Below are 22,704 nucleotides of genomic sequence, written 5' to 3'. Positions count from 1 at the left end.
GGCTCTCCCACTGGTAGAAAGCAACAAAACGAGATGACCTAATAGAAGTAAGGTTAGTGGAATTTGAAAATTGGCAATTAAGGTTCTGATCACCAATTCTTAGTTATCCATTCAGTGACGCTTTTCCAAGTCTTCAAGGAGCTGATATAATTCCTATATCATGCCTAAGGAAGATAGGTGGTGAATTCCTATGTAAGAATGTGAGGAAGTTTTTGATCTCATGGAATTTGCAGCCTCTTGTGTTAAAGGTAGAGTTGAATGCCCTCTAACCTCAGGGTGTCATTATTGCTAAACAATAAAATGAATCTGTGAACTGCAAGATGGTGTGACTTACTTACCAGTATATTAATTAAGAAATATAATTTCTTACCTATAGATCTTTCCTAGAGACACATTATTACACTGTAGATATTGGTGGAGAGAAATTACTATGGAAATGATTCAGGGACTTCAGAGAGTGAGATATAATTTTATTTTTTCAAATAGAAAATTGCTCACATCTAGTCCATTTAGACATAGTCAATACGTTCCAGCACATCATGTTATACCCAACAATGACAGTGCCAAGGACTAAAAATTAACAAATCTATTATGTTAGTGAGTCAATTTACAGAAAAGATTGAGCAGCAAGACTTGTAACCAAACCAATGTTTAAATACATTTCTAATACAAGCCAACCATATTAAATTGACCTGTGAACAGTGCACATAGCTTCTCTTTTTTTTCCCCTCCTTCTCTACTCTTATGATATATGAAGAGCTGCTTTAAATGACTTAGAGTTTATTGTTTTCCTAAATCACTTGCACAGTGCATTTTTGACTCTGATCTTGTGAGGTTCTTAATATCAGGCAGGGTAACAGTAGCCTAACAGGTTTTTCCTCCCAAGAGCAGACAGAGCTTTGGGTGAAGCATGTGTTATGACCACATGGCATCCAGAAAAGTATCTTTTTAGCAAAGAATATTTTTGAGGTCCCTAAGATGCTGATGGCCCTCACCTTCTGTTGACTCTAATACTCTCAAGAACTCAAATCTTTGGAGCTAAAAGGAAAGCACGCTTTTGCATTTGGTTTTATAGCCTAACAGGTATCTGCTGTAAACTGAAATCTCAGGTTTACATACAATTCAGAGTGACCTGAACCTGACTGATTGCAGTGTAGGCACCTCCCCTAGGGCAGCAGGCTGGACTTTGGTAGAGGAGAGCCATCTCCTCCTCAGGACTAGGGGCATCATATTTCTCTGAACCTGCCCTTCCTCTTCCTCTTTGCACAGCAGCAACACTAAGGTGAATGGACTTTTTACATTGTAAAAGTGAGGTGAAAAAAACAATCTTTGACTGATATAACTGGAGGTGTCTGCTAATTCCCTCCTGTGCAAAGCACTAAGAAGTCTGCTTTAAAACATTTAAAAAGTACTTTGAAAGCATTATGACTCTCCATTTTTTTACAGAAAACTGTGATAGATATGTTCTAGACAGTCTTGTTCTATGGGATTACATGAGGCTTCTGTGAACAGTGATAAAATCCAGAAATTTTCTCCACAAAACTGGAAATACCAGCAGATGTCAACAGAGAAAATTAAAATATTTATTGCTGCCCTGCCTGCTCCTACTTTGTGTCAATCTTAAGTAATAGAGTTAGTTTAAAAATCAATCGCTGCAATCCACCTCAATAAAAATGTAATCTGAAGATCAGGTATGCTTAGCCTATGAATGATGGGAAAAAAAATGTCTGATGGTAATTTTGGAACATACTCAAGGATTCTGCTATGTCTTTCCACTGCAATGAAAGACAAATTATATTGTTAAAGCCCTACATGCTATGTTTTAAGGGTATCCCTTCAAGTTATGGTAACTGAAAAAGTTGTTTAAAAATCTTAATTCATATTTTATTACTAATTATTTACCAAGCTGATAAAGCTATCTACTATGCACAGTTCACCTATTCATAGCTGTTAGAAATACACATTTATCAATCAAAATCAGAGACAACATCCAAACTGTAAAATGTAACCAGACACTCTTATCTTCTTTAAACAGTCTAATAAATAAATATAAATACATAAATATTGCAGAACAATAGTATATTCCTTGCACCAATAGAGGTATATTATTTATCTGTGGTCAACAGTAAAATCTTGCTTTTATCTTTAGAAAGGGTATTTTGAATTTCTTACAATACAGCAAAAACTTAAGATCATTCATAAATTACTGTGACAGGATCCAGTGTGTCTATTACCCTACAAGTACTTACCAAGAGGTTCTTAGTTTAAAACTTTTGTAACAGGAATGCTTCAAGCTTTGGCTGTACCATAGGCAACTGCTGCAAATTAGCACCATTCAGGAAATAATGAGAACATCAAATCTTCTCAGAGCATGAGGTAAAATGATATTCAAAAAGAAACAGTCTTTCAGTTTCTCCATGTTTTTTCAGTTTGAAAATGTAGTGCATCATACATACACTTGGGGATGCTACCAATCTTAAATTGCAGGATTATCTCAGATTTAAGAAAGTACTTATATTACACTAAATACTAAGGAGAATTTCTGCACATCTGCTTTGCCAGTATCTACAAATGCATGTACAAAAAAGATAAGAGATAGTTCCTTTAATCAAAAAATATGCACACATGTTCTTGAGCAGCAAGATAAATCTTCTTTAAATATACCTACAACTTTTTCTATCAAATGTTGATATTGCAAAATCAACATTTTTTGGAATCCTTTTGAGGAATTACTCTCAGGAAGATCTTTAACTGCTACACCACTCATCACATCCTATGATACTATTTGTGATGTTAGTCTGGATTACTATTTTTAAATTATCATTTAGCATATTTTAGATAAGACCTTAACCTGTGACATACAAAAGCTTTTTTGAGCATGTAACAGTCTTAAGGGTAGTCACTCCTTTGATAATCCCTTACCATTTTACAAAATGTAGGGATTTAATATTGCTTTAACTTCTTGATCAAAAATACACAGTGCACTAAAACTTACAAATACCTGGAAAATTAATTTCTGACATTGCATTTACAGTAGTTTTAATGAGTGCTTCTATGTAGTTATTAGTCAAACAACCCTTCCTCCACCAGAAATAAAAATTAACCTTATTTTTATGAGATGCTTGCTTTCTGACCTTTAAGTAGCTCAACATGGGTTGGCTGTACCAAAACATTAACAAAAACCACATACAGATTCAGACAGATGGAAGCAATGCCATCTCAAAAACACTAAATGATGTCATCATGTTTCTCAGGAACTCTATTCTCAGCATTAAAATAAAATTCCAAGAAAACAACAGAGCTCTGATTTCCCTTTCACAGACCCTGATGCCCATCAGACAAGTAAATTCAGTCCTATTCTGTATTCGGTGATCCTTTAAGCTGATAGTGAAATGACTCACCCCAGTATGAGCAAAAGAACTGCTTAAGAGCTTTTGATAACAAAATGACATGTTTCCCAAATAAACTGATATTAAATTTGAATTCCTTCATTTTTCAGAAGTCTGTATCTCCATGATTACAAATATTGCTGAAGTCATGTTTATTTGCATGTGGCTGTTTAAATCCTGCTCCGCTGATAGCCTCTAGATAATATAATGCTTTCGAAGTGCTGGTCTTCTGCTTTTTCTTTCACTCTCTGCTCCTCTAAGGTAGACACAAGTTTGTCCCTTTCTTCAACCACTTTCATCATCTCAGTAAAAATTTCATCCTCCTCATTCAGATCCATCTCATCTTTAAGGCTGTCTAAAAGATCAAAAACCAAGAGGTTAAAATCCAGATCACTGTTGTTACGCTTTGCATTTTAACTGTTGGTGTACAGGTTGAATTAATATTATAGTCAATGACAAATTAAGTCGATAGCAGTTAATATTTTTCATGTTACAGTTCAGGGAAAATTTCTCCTGCATTTCGGCCATTTAAAGTTGACCATTAAGGCTCCTAATAGAGTAAATCTTTCAGCAAAACTTAGACTGCAAGGGGTAGGAAGAGCACTACTTGTTTATAAAAACATTTAAGCTGGAGTATAAATTTAGTTTATACAAGGTAAAAAGCCCAACCATGAAATGTAGTACCTGTAAGAAAATGGAAAGTGTTTTTCAGAAAAAGTATTGAAAATTGCCATCACTTACAATCCACATGTTTAGAATGCAACAGGATATTTTGGGGTATTCAGTGCTGTGTAACTCCCCTTCTCCCTGCATTCCTTTTTCCCATGTTCTCTTTTCTAATATCAAATGAAAGGACAAGCCGAAACTGTAATCCCAAGTACCTAAAAGCAGTTCCAAAATACTGCAGTAACCAGCAATGCTACAATTAACGTAAAAGCAGATAACCTCTCTTGTGTTTAGGTGGTTGAAAAAATTACTTTCCGTTGCTGGCCATCATCGCAGGTTAGCTGGATGTTGCTGCCTGCACAGCACAATTACTTCAATTACATGTGCAAGTGCTTGCTTCTGATCCATTTCAGGGTAAAACTGGACAGGTTAGCTTAGCTGTCTTCATTAGAAGGCAGATGAGATCTCACAAGTTGCATTTTTCTGGCTGAGCTGCACTCGCAGAAGAGCACAGGAGGAAGAGCCTCAGACACTCTGGTCCTTTTTGGAGCAAGCAAGGACTCATATGGGTGTGATCTGTCACTGTGGGCTAGAGTCCCTTTGACTTACCATCAATGGCCATTTTCTCTCTCAGCTTTTGTTCCAACCTGCTTTGGTGGTCCTCCAGTTCTAACTCTTGGGCTCTAGGTACAATAAAAAGTATGTTAAAGAATAAGCTTTTTTTCAGTAAAGACATATATGTTAATATTACTTCAACCAAGAGATTCTGTGTTCTGTTTATCCAGTATTTTCTCCTCGTGGGCAGTCAAGGCAAAAAGCCTTGCCTGTGCCTACATTGCCACAGCAACACCAGAAGTACCACTACCACCTTTTACGTTATGTATCAGATTAAGATCCCTCATACATTGCAACACTTCAGGCTTTAACCAGCAGCGCTTTGTCGGTGGCACCCACAACGTGATTCTGGATAGGACTACATGCTCTCACACACGAAGGGCCCTGCCAGGCCCTCTGCACAGCAATGGGTCCTGAGACAAGGGAATGAACACATGTGAACACATCCAGACAACATTTTGTGTCCTGCAGTGATAAAAGCAGACGGCTTTTGCTTTTTTAACTCTGCTTTGCAGACAGCGTGAGCAGGAAGCATTACTACCACAACACCCAATGACAATTGAAGGGGAAAGAAAAGGTTTGGCCCCTGGCAGCATCAGCACAGCTGGGGAGAAACTGGGGTGCAGCTGGAGCTAGTGGCTGGGCTGCAGCTCTGCACACCGTGTGAGGCTGTCTGAGTGATATGGAAATGATAAATGGCAACGAGCAGCTTGCACTGGTGTGAAATCCAGGGGTGAGTAATGACCGCTGCAGCTCTCATCGCCTTCCCACATTGCCCAGAAATAGTGGAGAAAATAGCTGAGAGTCACCTCCGCCTATCTGTTGATTGTGTTTCCAAGGAGGCGAGGTGAGGGAGTTACAGCCAGTATTGTTTCCATCAACCACACACAGTGGCATCTGAGACAGTTTTTATTTGCTTGGTGTATCTGCTTGTTTCATCACAGTAGTGAATTCCTAGATCTTTTCTCCTATATCCAATAAAAACTGAGATAAACTTGTCGGACTATTTTTCTTCCACAGGAGAAAGTGCCCCAGTGTTCATTAGACCCTCATTATGTAAAGACAGAGCACCTATATGCTATACTGGTTAGAGTATCATATGGAATTGAAATAATTGAACCCCTGTGAGAGGGAAGGATGAGAAGGGCTCAGCTGAAAATCTGTGTTCAAACCAGATTGTAGCTATTCTGATACATTTATTCCATGACAGTCTCAAACTGCAGCAGACATCGAGGTGTTCGGGTATATTGTGAGCACACTTTTCCCCTCTCCCTTCCCCATCTTTAGTACTAATGCTTGTTCTTACTTACATAATCAGAAGCTCAGACTCATAACGCATTAATTTATTCTTCTCCAGGACCAGCTCAAACCATTCATGTAGCATCTGAGTTTCATCCTTTGTGCCTGAATCTGTTTAAAATAGGAGATTTAAGTGTGCATTACCAGATTTCCTTCCAATGCTCTTGCCACTTAGGTTCACTTTAAATAGTCCTCATTTGTAAGCCAAGATGAGTTCAAATGTAGATTTTTTTGCAGCATATAACTTACATCAATGATGTCTGGGTATAACAACATTCTTGTCTCATTTGGTTGAACGTTGTAGTTTATTGCAGTTAAAGATACATTAGATGTAAAACCACTTTTGTTTTGGAAGTTAAGTTTTTTCTTTCAAATAATCATATAGACTTTCTTTTTTTAATGGCACTTCTTCTTTCTGTTAGTTCTGCCTTTGATAACATAGTTTTTCTGTTGATTCTGGACTCCAGCAGCTGAACCATATGTATAAATGGATATTCCGCTAACGCAATCGGACTTCAGGATGTACATGCTGGAAAGTATCACCTTGGTCCCTGCTTCCAGTGGGCATCAGACACACAGTCAAATCCTCTACAAATTTCTATTCATTTACCAACTGGCCTCTAAATCTGCATCTGCTTTGAATGACAGGAAAGGTTGTGGGACAGGAGAAATCTATTATTACTCGGTGACTTTGTAACACTTTGGACCAGGGCATCGCTGGTGGTCACTATACAGACACAAAACGTGAGATGGTCTCTCCCCCAAGGAGCTCACAGATTGCCTCTGCCTTGCTGAAGAGAAGAATGGATTTCTCTTTCACCAGGTGAGGGCCTTTACTGCTTCTATATGCCATCTGTACAAAAATCTTTGGCAATGAAGAACCCCTGCGTATTTTTAAGTGGCAAGTCAGAGCACATATGTATTTGTTTTCCTTGCTGTCCTTTTTAACACGCTTATCACTTCACATTTTCCATTCATTTTCTTCACAAAACAAAACCACCCCACCACCCTTTGATGCAGAATTACAGCAGCAGTGATAGCACTGCAAACACACCTCCCACAACGTCTGCTCTACCCATCCGCCGTCTGTTGCCACAAAATAGCAATTGCTTGTAGGAAGAAAATATCTTACACTACTCCAGGTCGAGGTAACAATTTTGGTGACATGCTGACCCCTTTAGAAGCATAAAACCAACAGCCAGCCCGTGCTCCTGCCTCAGCATGTGGTAGTTGCACACCCCACCACGCTGCTGCCACATGTTGGCGGCAGGGACAGCTGGATCTGGGACAAAGCAAAAGGAGGTGCCGCCAGCAGGCAGGGGAACACAGCTCTTTCCTCCTCAGTGCTAGATAACCAAGCAGAAAACCCCCATAAACCAACCTGGCTATTTTGTGTGGATGGAGACATAAGTGATTTCTTCTACTTTAAGAGGACTGCACCTTTATTTCAGATGACTGAGAGCACTGAAATTTAAGCTCCAAGGTCTCAGGTTCAAGATCCAGAGATGACAATTACAAGAGTATCAATAAACTAGGTTACCATGTGGAGAGATAACCAGTGTCCTGGACAGCTCAGCAGCGATTTGGATGCCTTTCTGTTGTCATTTTGAAATGCGTTTTGTTCTCGGCCTCAGGAATTACCCTCTTGCCTCTAATGCTTCAGCTGTCCCTCACTTTAACATCAAAGCCAGGGTCTGACTCCACTCAAGAACAGCAATTTAAAGCCCATCTCCTTTGGGCAGCAATGATCTTGTCCAATGCAGCCCTTTCGCCATCTTCCTGAGCAGGAGGAAAGTTGCTGGGTGTTTGGGATCACCAGCCCATTTGTGTGCCTTCACCAGGCACTCTCATCCCAGAGAGCCCAGGTCACCTCCTGCCAGCGTCGGAGGAATTACATGGGCCACCACGCTGAGAACAGGAGCCATGATAGCTTGGGTGCAGTTCTGCGACTTCTCATCAGGATTTGATCCCAATCGAAGTCACCATGAAATGGGAGGATAAAGCAGCAGGAGAGGGCAGAGCAATCTTAGTCTGATTTCTGCCCAATTCCATTAAAACATGGCAGTAATGGGTGTGTTCCTGTGGGATCTTCCAGGTCAGCAAGCGGTGATAAAAATTGTCTTCTCAGAGTGACTGCTGGAGCAGTTCTCACTGGGACACGCCAATGGTGGCTCTTCACAGATCCAATGCAGGGATGCAGCATTAGTATTCAGAGCCTTAGGTCTTTGTATGCCACCACCAGAAGTTATCATCAAAATTTGATCTATCTTACTGTCAGTAAAAACATTGCAATTGCAGGTATGCCTATGTCCTGCACACACACACACAGAGTTACTGCTCCCTTTTCGCTGTTTTCTTGATTAGGCAAATATATACTCTTGTAACATTCCTCTTTTGACATTTCTGTATCTCTAATAAAAGACTGTGTATCACAGGTTGATTGAGGTAGGCAAAGAGTAACATACTCTGCAAAAATTTTAGCAAAATCCTCAGTGCAAGCTGAAATAAAAATAGCCCTTGTTCTTCCTCCTTCTCCATCCCACAGAATGCCACCCAGGTGTCCCCAGGGGCATTTTTTCCCCTGAGCTTTTCAGATGGTTGTTAATAATAATGTTAATAGATATTTAAGTCTGATGGAGTGCTTTATGCCTTCCAAGGGCAGAACAAGCCAATGAAGTCTTTTGCATAACACGGTACAACAGATCTGTTTAAAGGTTAGAGGGAAAACAATTTGTGAGTCAGTTTTGTGAGCCACGCTGGCTTTTTCTAACAGCATTGCTAAAGCAAAACTTTCCTTCTGGTTTACCCAAGTCTCCTTTAACCTAGATCCTGTTTGAAAGTCAGATATTCTTCTAATTACATTGTAGCTATTTATATTTTCATCACCTTTGAGGGGATGACAGGCTGCAGAGAAGTATTTACTGAACATTGTTCTCAAAACTTCAACCTTCTGTTCTCCAGAGGGATGCTATGCTTTCCCTCTGTACAGCAGTCACAAGTAAAGGGGGCTCAGCCAGTCTGCACCTTTTTAGGAAGAGCTAAACCTCATATTCCTTATTCCTTCAGGTTTTCAACTGATTTCTTTTGACTCTGTTGAAAACCTCGGATATGCTCCTTATGAAACCAAAAACTAGCTGCAACATGTGCAGATATTTATTCACCTTCTAAAACATGGAGAGATTTCTTAACATTCTCTCAACACAGATTTTCTTCTTTACCATCTTTCGTCATGATTTGTTTAGTCAACTGATCCGTTATGCTAATTTCAGTGGAAAACGTGTTTTGAGATTTTTATTTCTGTATTTTCTTGTAGGCAGAAGATCTCCATAAGCCTCCACAAATGTCAGTGGAAAACAAAGCGATGGTACGTCAGTGATTTATTATTTGGTATTTTGAACCAGAATAAAGGGAATAACTGGCATAAAAAATTATTCACAGGACTGATATTATTTTTTTTTTTTTTTTTTTTTTTAAATGCATGAATTGTTGTCACTACAATTAGAAGATCATCAAAGCCTCATTTTGCTCATCGGTCTTCATGGCAGTTGTTTCGCACCCACGCATGTTCTCTTCTAATTCAGTTGAGGAGCTAATGAATAACTCCCCTAACAAAGGGGCCATTCACCCCGGGCTTACAGAATTATTAGAGGAGAGTTGCGTAAATGTCACTGAAGACTAGTGTTTGCAGGCCTGTCTCTAAATTTGGTTATTCACAACCTTTGCAGCTCAATATTATTGCTGAACTGTGATCGTTTTCTAATTACCTTAATAATACCTATTAAATCACTTGAATTGCATAAGCACAGACCTGCTTAAATACAATTTAACCTAATAAACACTGGTCATTCATTAAACAATAACACTCATTATTTTTAAGAAGGTTGAACAGAATATTAAACTCACCAATTCCTGCATCATTACACGTATGTTATTACAAGCAACAAAGCACTCACATTTTGTTTGGGAAACGTATGGCTTTGTGCTTTCGCACCAGAGGAGTTATTGAGAGACAGTAACATGCTGCATTTCAGTATCTGCCCTATTTGTAACTAGCCACCTACACACAAACAATCAACAGAGAGAAAAAGTAGTGCTTTCACCTTAATGAGGGCAATCCAATTACTAAGGATGGGAAGAGAATGAGAAGCATCAATCTCTTGGCAGACAGCCTTCTTTAGGAAATGTGATTGTCAAAACAGCAAAAACAAGAGGTGGCTTTAGGCCATTTATCCTGGTATTCAGTGTCTATCCCAAGAGCTGGAAGCCTCTTGTCCCTCTATATTTTTGAAGTTCTGAAAAAAACCAACCCTCATACAACTCAGCAGTAAAGAAAAAAGCTAACACTCCAAACACTCAAAGTTTTTTAGCAGACTTTCTCACAGGCAGTAAGGTGGGTGCCATTTGATAAAAGGTTATGTTTTCATTTAAGAAAAAAAGATGCTAGCCTTTTAATTAACATTTGAAATACATTGGCACTATCAATTATAGGAAATTAGTTAATAAATATGAAAGGTTGGGCAAATGCTCCCTTGCTGAACTGATTAGTTCAGTGTTAGAAAAGGGGTGGTAACTGCTAAGAAATATGGCATTAAAAAAGCCAGCATGTAGAGATTGTGCTGGGTTGCCTAGCTAAGACAACAGAAAGATCAGGTGTCAAAACATATCCAGGTTTTCAGTGTAGTCATGATAGCACAAGGTTCAGCTTTCTAAAACAGAGGTAAATAAAGACACGTTTGCAATCGGGCTGTCAGCTCCCGAGTCCTTTCAGCACAGAACCACAGCCCCCTCTGAAGTCCCTTACACACATGGTTCACACTCCCATCCCCATTTTGAGCCTGGCAGGAACCCCAAGACGTCCTGTCGCTCTGCGGGAGGTCTCCCCAGCTTCACCCCATGTGCCATGGGGAGCAGTGGCAAGGCTGGGCTGGCGGGAGGATGCTGCAGTCCTGGCTGCTTGGGACTGTCGGTTCCAGCAAGGGAAAACCTTGCCTCCAACTGGGGCCAGGATGACATCCCCGTTGGGGGAAAAGCTGTGTGGTTTGGGTCTGTATGCCTGCATGCTGCTGTTGCTATAGCATGGCCACCGGCTCTAATCGTATTAATGGCATTTCACACTCTGGGAGAAGTCATTAAGGACTCTGTTACTAGGCACGGGCTGCTGCTGGCTTGGTAACTGAGATACAGCTCACTGGTTCCCCCCAGAAGATGAAATTAAGCTCAGGATGGGATTTTTAAAGATAGGGGGAAAAAATGTAGACGCAGGTTCAAATAGCAAGGCAAATCTGTGATAACCAACAGAAAATGTATAGCATTCAGCGTAAAGGTGCTTGAGCTAACAGTTTGAGGAAAAGGATAAACAATGATTATTGTCCTTCCAGTTACTGTTTCATTTCAGATTTTGCACTGAACTGCATTTCTATGACAATCATTAAAATCACTCTGCTTTGAAAAGGTTAAAAAAGCCACCACCAAAAAAACCAAACACTGCTTCATTTACCTGATTCTCCTCTTAGTTCTCTCTCCAGTTTGACACCAAAAATCTCCAGAGCTCTTTGTCTTTCCTCCAGTTCTTCTAGTTGGCGCTGGACTGCCTGCAAAATTGTAATGATATAAAAGCTACAGACATAGCTTAAAAATTCAGAGACAGAAGATGGTCTCAGTGGTTAGAGAAACAGCCTGAAAAGGTCTCAGAGGAGTCACGGGATTTGCAAACTCATTGAGTGTATTAGGCGCCTAAGCAATTTAATAATTCCACTAGCTATCTACCCACATTTTTATGTGAGTATCATAGGTACTAAAAGAACATCAGTTTTTCTGAACTTTAGCTCTCCAATTATAAAACAGAGATCGTAATGTTTGTGTCTGGCAAGGCGTGAAGAGTCAATACTTACACATTCAGAGGCACATATTCTGAGCTGCTACATGAATAAAGCTCATATAAATATGGAAGGTTTACAGCTAGAAAGCTTTGCTATCTATTTGGCTGTCCATGGGGTTTTGTTGTTTATTTTGCTTTCATATTTCACAAACTTTTGACACAGGAAGGAAGGATCTAATAGCTAAGAAGTGCTAATTCAGTGGCACTTCAGGAAGGACTTCTACATTCACTGGTCCATCCCCTTTTAAATATAATTTTCAGAGGTGCCATGTAGATAATAGGCATGAAACACCTTAAAAGGTTGAATTGTCAAAGATAGATGCTCAGCAGTTCCCATTTCAGGCTGTGTTAGGGCATACCAAGCCAAACCCTCAGCAACAGCCTAATAAACATGAAAGATGGTTCAAAAAGTTTGGACTTGATTATTTCCACAAAGCAGGAAAATAAGAGAAGGCACGTATGCATCTAATTTTACCTTGAGGTAATTTAGAATTCTCAGATAAAAACTGTAACATAGTTGCTCTTATTTTGGATCAAATAAGATACTATTTTTTTTCCCCCATGGGTTTTATTCTGTCACGGATTTTACAGTAATGGCTAGATACTAGCATTTTCTAAAATCCACTGTCTGGTTCAAACACAAAATTTCTTGCCTTTTCAGTAACACATTTTGCAAAAGCAGTGAAGTCTACTAAAACAGAGATTTCAGATTCACATCTGAAAAACAACTTATTTGTTTTCTTTTTTAATTTAATATTGGTACAGAAGTAGCAAGCAGAAGCTCCATCCAAAACTCTCCTCCTGCTACAGTGATACAGAAGATGACAGACAACTCTGCCTTCAAAAAGCCTGCTCTCCCCACTATCACATCGTGATTACCATTACAACCTGAATTAATGAGATTAAATGTAGCTCAGGTTTCTCTGCCCTATGCTACACACACAAAAAGTGCTAATGGCCACATAAGCCATTAAGTTGTGTGTGTGTGTGCATGTAGATATGTATGTGTGATAAGTGAAATAGATAAACCTGAAAATTTTGCCACCTGAGAGACCACAGTCTGAGATCAAGTTGTGCAGAAATGCATTCGCAAATCTTTGAACTGCAATCGGAAACAATAAATCATTAGCAGAGACCAGAGCTTTTCCAGCATTTTCCAAAGAGCAGGGCCTGTATAAAGTGCAGTGACTTTGCATCATTAAGAAAGAAAACAGTTCACTTTCACTATTATGACAGAGGGAGAACAAAAACCATCACTGTATTTTCATACCCTCCTGTAGTACATAGGAGTAATAGCTGAGTTTCTTACATTCTCAGGGGCTGATGTTATTTCCCCTTTCTATCTCTTTCCCTCTTCAGTGTATTATTCTCTTTTTGCCAGTCACTATTGCCTCTTGTTCTTCATACACAATTACAAAATTATGATGATCTCCTGGGGCACATGTGGATGTGTCACAAATAGAGATGGAAGGCCCTGCCACATACATCTTACTGCTCCTGACGGCTTGGGGGGATTTCAACACAGAAGGCAGCGAGCTGCAGTGAGGAGCGAGGGGAGGTGCAGAGCCCACACTGGACACCCTCTGTCCTCACTAGTTACTCTTGGGAGACAAGTGGGACATCTGCAAGCTACATTTTCACCTGTGCTTTGTGAAGCCTCTTCAGCTCCTCTTGTTTAATCAGTTGCTTTGTTTCCTTTTCCAGCTTCCTCCTTCTTCTAAGAGCCTTTTTTGCCTACAAAAGAGAGATCCAAAAGAAAGGCAATCAAAGCGTAAGTATGCAATTACAGGTTTCCTCAAACCTTTGCCAGAATCACAGAACCTCTGAGGTTGGGAGACACCTCCAGAGACAGTCTAATCCAACTCCCCTGCTCCAAGTGAGGCGAGCTACTGCAGGGTGCGTGGGGCAACCTAACTGAAATGAAAATATTGATGTAGGAATATTTTCATGCATTTGCCTACATTGACTTTAAATCATTACAAGCTCTTTTTGCAACCCTGAGTGTGAACTGTGTCTGTCTATAAAAAATGACTGAATCATAAAGTTGATTCTACACAACATACCAGTATACATGGCTTCTGCAGACTTTACCATGATCAGGGAAGAAGCCAGGCACAGGTCAGGGGAAGCACCAGTTTAAGGAAACTCAACCGATTTCTACTGCTGTAGCTGCTAAGTAGTAAAATTCACTTTGGATTGCTTGTAACATGGTAAAAGGGACATTTCCGAAAGAAATAGCCATCACAGGACACTACCTGAAGCCCTACGAAACCTTCCCCAATACCATTTCTCTCCTGCATTACAGAGGTGTTTTGCCTTTCCGTGGGGCAGCCACCACTGCTGCTGGGAAAGAGAGGCAGCACGTGCTTGCAGGGCTGACGAGGGAGTTGTCTGTGCTTGCTCCATCTTGCCTTTGACCCAGGCTACCTGGAAGTGCTTCAAGGCTGTGGTTTTCCCATTTTGGACGAGACAGAATATGTGAGCCAAGATGAAAAAAAAATACCATAGGCAAGATGATTAAAAAACCTAACAAGCCAGGAAGCCACTAAAATTTTCCCCGAGTTTTGCCAGAGACAAATGGCGGTACTGTCAAAATAGCAGCCAGAACTGGCATGAAAAGAGGTGCTAGGAGGCAGTAGAGAGAAACAAGCTGAGTGAGGAACATGTATCAGAACTGAGTCACTGCTAATGCCCGCGTGCAACAGCTGCTCATTCATCCCGTTTCTGGCCGCTGCCCTGGCAGCGCTGCCTGGTCCTGCCCATCTCTGCGGCTGCCTGAACTGTTGGGAATCCCTCCTTTCCAGTTTTCTCCCATGTCTTCCTTCTTTGCTCAATTTTGCTTAAACTTCATTTAATTCACCAAATTATTTTCTTACTATACCTTGTCTTTCCTGTAACAGGAAAGATGAATGATGAATTCTGACACATCAGCGTAGCCTGACACAGAGCTACTGGCGGGATGTGCCGCCACACACTGCTGTGCTTCTGCCTTCTGGCACTTTCGTTCCTCTGGAGCTGTGCAACTGGATTTCCACTCAAAGACCCACTTACCTTTCAGCTCCACTGTTTTTTCAGAGTACTGGGCAGCCTCTTGCTTTGCTTTCCTTTTTTTACCCCCCCCCTCCCCTCAAAGGCAACAAACCAAAAGGCCACCTTGTACTATTAATTCCACTTACTGATATTCCCCCTTCACAGGAAAGAGGTAAACACATTTCTGATGAGCTATTCGGGCAAAAAAAGCTCTGTTTCTTCACATCAGAGCTGGGTACCAAGAGTTCATTGGTACTTTAACCCCACCTGCTAGACACAGGAACCGAGTTAGGACTCGGGGACCCCGGTCTGCAGCCGGCCCTTTCGGCGTAGAGGGTCTGGGTGCGACTTCGTGGCTCACGCAGTCATGCTGATTAGGATAAACACAGTGTTTTCCATGCAACCTGCTTGTAGTGCCTCTCAAATGAAGTTGTATTCCCCCAAGGGAAATCTGCATCTGTTTGGTTTAATTTTTTCAATAGTTTGCTTGTTGGGCTACGTATTAAGGCCACTTAAGAATGCAGCTTCAAAGTGGATTCAGTGAAACATGTCTGTTTGTCAAATTAAGACCTCCTCTGTCAATGCCGGTGTAACCTGGGGGAATTAAAGATTCAAAGAGAAAAAAGAAATTTTGATGTTCATCTGTCTTAAAGAGTTTTAATGTATTTTCTCTCCATGACACATAACCTCCACTGATAAAACATTCCAATCCTCACTTTGAGAAATTGCCATGTGTTTGAGATCAAAATCCTATGATGACTCTTAAATACAGTCCAACTGAGGAAATATCTTTCTGTTTCCAAGTCAAGATTACCTTGTGTGTTAATAAAGGCTTGGATTCAAATTCATCATCAGAGGAAGAAGTAGAATACTCAGTAGCTTGTTTTCTTACAGGTAGGCGTTCACATCCTAAAAGGCAGGAACAAAACAGTCAGTGAAGCAAAAAATACTGTTCTTTAACTTACACAGACACTTTGCACCTGCCCTGAGTTCTAATCAGCAGCACCTAGAGCAATTTGGAAATTCAGTTGATGGCATTAATTAAATTTTTGATCCTTGTCAAAAACCCTCTCTGGGTGTATTTGATTTTTTTCAGGTATTACACACAAATAAATGAATTCCTTGAGCACCCTGCATGTAGCATGCTCTTCTGAATGCACTCAACATTCATTAAAATGTATATCTGAAGTTAGCCATATTACCCAAATGATTGTATAAGGCTCACTATACAGTGTAATTGAATGCAAAAAGTCTGAGCCAGCTCTTAAACAAATTACCCTTATGTGGCTTGTAGCATCTGGCACCCATTTTTACTACATGACATCTGCTCAGTGTAAAATAGTTGGCGTCAGAATGTCTGGTCATATAAAAAAATCACAAATGTAATCAGAAGCAAATGGACTAAGAGAACAAGGCTTTATCACACAGCCTCATGCAACATAAATATTTCATTAATTATGTCTAAACAAACGTCACTTATTTTTCTGCTTTAGGAATATTATCACATCATTGAACTGTTGATTAAAATGCCATAATAAGTCAGGAAAATCCATACATCACAACAATGCGCTCCATAAGGAAAACTCAAAGGCTGCCTTTGGAAGAAGCATGCTTTCAGAATTATAAATTAAATTACATTTAATTGCAGCAATTTTATCATGCCTGTTTTTCCAGCATCTTGTTTCAACTGGGTGTAAATATTTGAATTTCTTCTTAATTTGTCTAATTCATAGCTTCATTCTCTTTATTTCAGAAAATAAAACCGCTTTCGGAACATCTGTCTCTATGCTTCAACCTGCTACAGGGTTAACGATTAACAGCTGGGCAACATCTTGGAAATGTACATTATTTAAAACTAACAGTGCCATTTTTCTTTGTATCTGTGAGGTAACAGTTGGCTTTCTATGTGCAAGTTGTGTTCAGATTAAAATCACTTCCCGTTCTCCCAGCATAAATGTTTCTTCTTTGCCTCGTCCTGGATCCCAGTCCTGAAGTAGGACTTCTGTCTCAAGTCCTAATTTAAAATCAGGATCCATGAAACACTTTCATGCCAGACAGTAAAGCAATAAAATCAAATTCAAGTAATTTGAGGCAGAAATTCTGATTTTTCTCGGCAATCTCAATTTTAGAAGCACCCAGTCTTTGTGCTCAATGAAGCTGGAAGCTCAGAGTGCCCAGCAGAGCAGACTCAGGTGCCAACATCCTTTTTGCAGGACAAGTCCTTGGGCAGCAGATGCCTGCAAGCAAAAGCAGGGAGGTGCAGTAGCCCTCCAGGTGGGTGTCCAGCCCCCTAGGTGATTTCCCTGCCCCAGGATTGCCCAGGCTGCCACCCCACACCTCCCCCTCACAGCACTTGAAGGAGGGCCACAGCTCCTGCTTGCTGACCCGCTGGGGACTCTCCGATGACTCACAATTGCTGGGGTCGCACCAGTGCCACACACTGCCTCATGCTCTGCGGAGAAGTGTGCATATCCAGCTGCACCCCATCTCTGTCCCCAGCAGGGACAGTCAGCCATAAAGTTCTTTCCAGTGCATGAGATGGAGAAAGGCATGGAGAATATCGGTCACTACTTGTTTTGAGGAGTAAACTCACCTGCCTTGCTTTTCCCTGTGCAACCAGAAGTTTGCAGTAACTACCCTATGGTTACGCTGCTGGTGGAAATCAAATTCCATAATATGCAAAGGGCAAACCTTACAGCCCAGCAGGGCTGGAAACACAAGCAATTACATGCTCCCTTTCTTCTTCAGCTGTGGGAATAAGTGACTGCTTCCCCCTGTCCTCCTCTTTGAATGATATCAATAATTTAAATAGCGTTACAAGGTCTAGAGGAAAAGCAAACTGCTGTAACACAAGGGCACCTGCTGCCTCCTCAGGGGTGTGACTCATGAGCTCTTTGCCTTTCTGTGACAGGGACAGGGTCAATGACTTCCCCAAGGACTTCCAAGGGCCATCTCATGAGCATGAATAAGCCAATTGTCTGTGTACAGAATAGATTCATAACATCCACAGTCCTCCCAACGCCTATCTGCTATGGAAAGCCAGGTATTTGCACCTTGCTTCCCAGAGAAAAGCCATTTAGATTGCTCTGAAACAGCTCAGCCTTTCAAGGGACACAGTACCCAAAGCCCTGTGAGAACAGCCACATGACTGCAATCAGCTACTCCTTCTTTATGTCCACCTGAGTGTCCTACAGGACAAAGGACCACATGAAACCACTTGGTGCTGAGGCATCTGATGGATCTACCTGTGCGCGTTGACAGTTATGGTCTCTGTCACATTTATTGCATACACATTTCACAGCACTGATGTTCTCTGTTGATATAATGTGGATAATTGAAGCATGGGTTGCTCCAAGGAGGTGCCCGGAAACACACAGTGAAGAGTGACAGAACTGGGATGAGAATAGAGTTTTTTGGCTCCCAGATGTGTGGTCCTGACACATTTCAGGGAAATAGAACCAGTGGGACAGTGCATTTCTTTCAACATTAAAAGAGCAGCCACACAGTGCTCTGCTCAGCTATTTTTCTTTGGCTACTTATTTGTAGGAGAGACCAGAAATATGCTCTAAAATGTACCCCAGATGCAAATTTCAGCTTCAAGACGACTATAACAAGCAGAGTGAGAAATTACCTCACTGAATGAACTTGCTTTATGTAGAGCTAGAGAAAAATACCACATTTATGCTATTTTTGGAAAAAAAACCACAAAACACTTTTCTATATTATAGCATCTATATGTTCTACTATAGATGACTAAGCATTAATCTTTCCCATCTCCAGAGGGGTGGGATAGGCAGAATTTAGCTGCCAGCTGTGAGGATTTGGACAAGGAGTTCACACATAAAAATGTTCAACTCGGGGACTTTTACACTCACTGTTTATTTAAACACTCACTGTCATTTAAATCTGAAACTTAGAACTGCAATAGTAAAGTTAGATAATAATCTGTCCACTCCAAATACGTCAAGCCTTAAAGCTCGATAGCTACAGAAAAGATCTAAAAACATATGTTTTTTTCCAAATATTAACTCAACTATTCTAGACTTGGGCTTTCTCTTTCTAGCCATCTCATTCCTTCAAAATGGGAGTTACTTATTACTTATTTCTTAAGTACTCTAGTGTCTTCCTAACTTCCAAATTAACATGTTACACTAGAGCTTTTTCTCCCCAGCTAAGATGACTCTGGATTACCAGGAACGGTCAGCCATAGTTTTAGTTCTTAATTATAAAGGGTAAAGAAACAAATATTTCTGAAATTTTTATTAATCTATTCTTGACTTCTACCTACAGTAGCTACTAGGAGTTTGGTCAAGAGACCTTTACAGCATGCCTGATTTACAGCTGTCAAATCACAGGAAAATGAGTATTAATTGTTACTGAATCTGACAGTGTCACGGAATACCCTTCAAAGTACAAAGTTGGCCTCCAATTCTTGATTTTGGGACTTGGTATACTCATATGTGCATGTCATAAGAAATAAGAAAAATTATATCCATAAAATTAAAATTCCAGTTCATTACAGCTTGATAATCCAAGGGTGGGTCTCGAAGACACTTTGCTTTGGCCTAAGCGTGCTGCCATTGAATGCTGTCAATAGTAAAACCCTCACTGTATTCAGAGTGATGAACTGGACCAAAGTCCAGTGCTTTGAGAACCCCTCCCTTAACATATAAATCTAAGGTACGGGTTTTCCTAGGAGAGTTGAGGTCCTTTGAACAAAGGGGGAGATGTCATCTGAAAATGTTGAGAAGGAGATATCTTCTGTTAGACATAGAAAAGCTCCTCAATGTCCTGGAGATTCACAGGGAAAACCACCACTGCCGTCACTCTGCATGTCACAGCTTACCTCCCTTTCCTGGGGTGTTTTTGTGTCATAGTAATGACTGTAGTCTAAACAAAGTCTTGGAGCACAGAAAGTCTTGGAGCAGGAACTGTTTTTATAACACAATGTTATATTAATCTGTTGGCTTCCTCTGTAAGTGTCCAAGATTGCATATTTTTATAAAGTCATTGGAGTTAATCATGACCACTCTAAGTACTTCAGTGTTTTACAAAAGAGAGAGGCAAAGCTAAACATATCTCTTGGGGCACTGCTGTCTCAAACCAGATGGGAATTGACCTGAGGTAGGACACAAGAAGAAAGGCTAGTAGAAATCAAGAGTGGGGCTTGACTATTTGGCTTCACATGTCTGCTTCTCCACAGATTTCTCATGTGATCTTAGGCATGTAATTTAATCTTGTAGTGCCTCAGTTCCCCTTCTAAAATATGAAACATTGCAAATACACAGACTGTCAGTGGTACAAAGATGCAGTAATGGGAACCATGTATGAACCTGAAATATTTGCAGACAATCCCTTTTCAATCTAAAAGTGCACAAGAACAACAAAGTGAGTTCATAACATGTCTGATTTTCTCATCAGCTGAACTGGTTGTCCTGCTTAATGAAGGAAGCCATGTAAACAAGTCACAACTCATCTCATCTAAGGGACAATTCTAGAAATATTTTTACATGATCCCTACTCTGTCAGTGACAAAAATATTCCTCCCACGTGTCCATCACTATCAAGAAGCAAATCCAGAGTCACAAATATCTGCCAATAACCAATAACCTTCATGGGCTGCTCTTCAGAAGCTCTAAGTCAAAAGTAACCTAAACTCTGGATCCACTACTACATCTCATTACAAACACTGCTGACTGCAACTCTCCCATACAACCTGGCTTAGCTCTCTTTTTACTGTTGTTTTTCTAGATTTTTAGTATCTATAACTAGCACGGCACTTTGGCATTTTTTTGAAATTCAAAAGGTCAAGTAGGCTTAGGAGAGAACAGTTAACCATCTCATTGATCAATTTTATTGATCAAGTTTTTGGTTTTTTGGTTTTTGTTTTTTTAAGTGCAGGTTGGAACACAAAGGAGGAATCAAAGGACAAAGGCCTCAGATATTTGTGCAGTAAATCAAAAATCTATAATTGCACCTAGAAACTCCAGTGTGATTATTGGCTATTTGGGGACATTTGTATATTCTACATTCAAACTTACATAGGATTTTATTTTTTTTAAAACCAATCTCTCACTGAAAACAGTGCATGACCCCCTAGATCCCACACAGGTAGTCTCTGCAGCTGGATCTCTGGACAGCTCAAAATTTTCAAGTGGCTCTGAGGAATAGCTCTTGTGAAACAGAAAGAAAGTGTTAGCCAGAAAGCCTTTAGACCAGGTCTGGATATCAGAAGGTGGAATGGCCCATATGGAAGGTGTAACTGCAAACATAAGTTTGAGTGACAGGCAATCTGCTGCTGAGTAATTAAGATCTTTGCTTCCTCATGCTGAGCTTCAGCTGGTGGCTGAACACTTGGCAGGAGATGACAGAAGGACAGAATACAGTTTTTAGTTTGGACAGACACCTGGGTCTGAAATGCAGAAGTCATCAGCACAGGAAAGACATCTGGACGTGTACTTGCAGATGAAGTAACTAAGATAAGGTATAGGTAGGGATAGATGAACAAGATAAGATAGAAGTATATGTGTAGGGTGAGACTGAAGGTCCTTCCAGTCTGTCTCCAGCAGTGGATGTCTAAAGGAATGCTATAGGTACTGGACAGTCTTATTTGATTCCTCCCCTTGACACTCATCCAGCCTCCAAGCATTTTTCAGTTCAGGAACTTTCTAAATTGAAAGTGATTTCTAAGCATTTGGTACTCCTCAGCGGATTTCTCTTCAATGAGCTTGTCCAGTCCCATCTCAAGTCCATAGACTGTTATCACCCAGCTCATTCTTTGGCTCCACAAGCCCATTGTGGGAGAAAACACCAGACCAACCATACTTGCACAGAACAAGTCTGCCGGGTCTCAGATAGGATAGAAAAGCCCTACTGCAAAGAACCAAGAGGAGTATGAGAAACAGCCTCATTAAATTGGTCTCTGCAAGGTGCTGGGAGTATTTTTTTTTCTTTAAAGAAAATAAATTTTCTGAAATTCATGGTAAATTTCAAGAGAGAAAAATAATTACATGTAATGTGGGCTAAAGCTCGCCATCAGTTCATGTCTGAAGTTTGCCAAGCCTGGGCCTCAGACAAGTGCCAGTATGAGACAGAAATGCCATTTTAGAGAGCCAAGCAGCACTTGGCTCTTTACCAGTTTGATTTACTCAAATATGAATGTTTTTAAAAGTTCAGGGAGCTGCAATGTTGAAACGTTGAAGAAGACAGATTCATGGGCAAATGGCTAGATCAAAGCTCCATTTTTTTTTTTTCTTCCGAACAGACTTTGCAATGCCTATATTCAATAATTATAATAATTTAATAATTCCTCTTTTGGCTTGCACAGCAGAGGAATTTAACACATATTAAACCAGCATGGTTTACCAAATTATTTAAAACATAAATAAAGTATAGCTTTATTCAAACCTAAGAACTTTTCCCATTTTAGTAACAACACAACATACCAATTACTGTAATACACTTAGTTAAGAGCAAGGGTGATGACTAGGTATAGATTCAGTAAAGTCTCCCATTTAAGACCACAGCATGACAAGTGTGAACACCAGCAACTCTGTGGCTTCAGTGCAGTCCTTAGCATCCTATGGCTCAGTGGGGATACTTGGTTTTGTGAGTTGTTAGATAAGGGATGCTCCAAGAGTCCAATCCAAAAATTCAGAAATGAGAACAGGAGTTATTCTATCAGTTTTAATGAGCTTCAGATCAAGTCTCTTATAAACTGTATATCTTCCTCACAGTATGCAGTAGCTCTGAAGCAGAAAGGATGCAAAAACGATCTGGAAGCTCTCTGGGAACATTTCAGTGACTTCACATTTTACATACAGATTG

General features: G+C 40.3%; 1 protein-coding gene across 1 annotated transcript in view; it reads right to left on the bottom strand.

The window, feature by feature from the left end:
• Positions 1-449: 449 nt before the first annotated feature.
• Positions 450-22,704, bottom strand: part of MICAL2 (microtubule associated monooxygenase, calponin and LIM domain containing 2) — a 130,111-nt gene continuing 107,856 nt past the window's right edge. The window contains exons 31-36 of the mRNA XM_074841683.1: positions 15,692-15,786; positions 13,489-13,581; positions 11,467-11,560; positions 5,981-6,080; positions 4,665-4,738; positions 450-3,744 (exon numbers count right to left, since the gene is read on the bottom strand). Coding sequence (XP_074697784.1) covers positions 3,560-3,744; positions 4,665-4,738; positions 5,981-6,080; positions 11,467-11,560; positions 13,489-13,581; positions 15,692-15,786 — 641 coding nt within the window. The 3' untranslated portion in view covers positions 450-3,559. The remainder of the gene's footprint in view (positions 3,745-4,664; positions 4,739-5,980; positions 6,081-11,466; positions 11,561-13,488; positions 13,582-15,691; positions 15,787-22,704) is intronic.

Source organism: Strix aluco, chromosome 16, assembly GCF_031877795.1.
Source record: "Strix aluco isolate bStrAlu1 chromosome 16, bStrAlu1.hap1, whole genome shotgun sequence".
Classification (NCBI taxonomy): Eukaryota; Metazoa; Chordata; class Aves; order Strigiformes; family Strigidae; genus Strix; species Strix aluco.
Note: the sequence above shows the minus strand (reverse complement) of the source record. Positions and strands in the feature narration are given on the sequence as shown.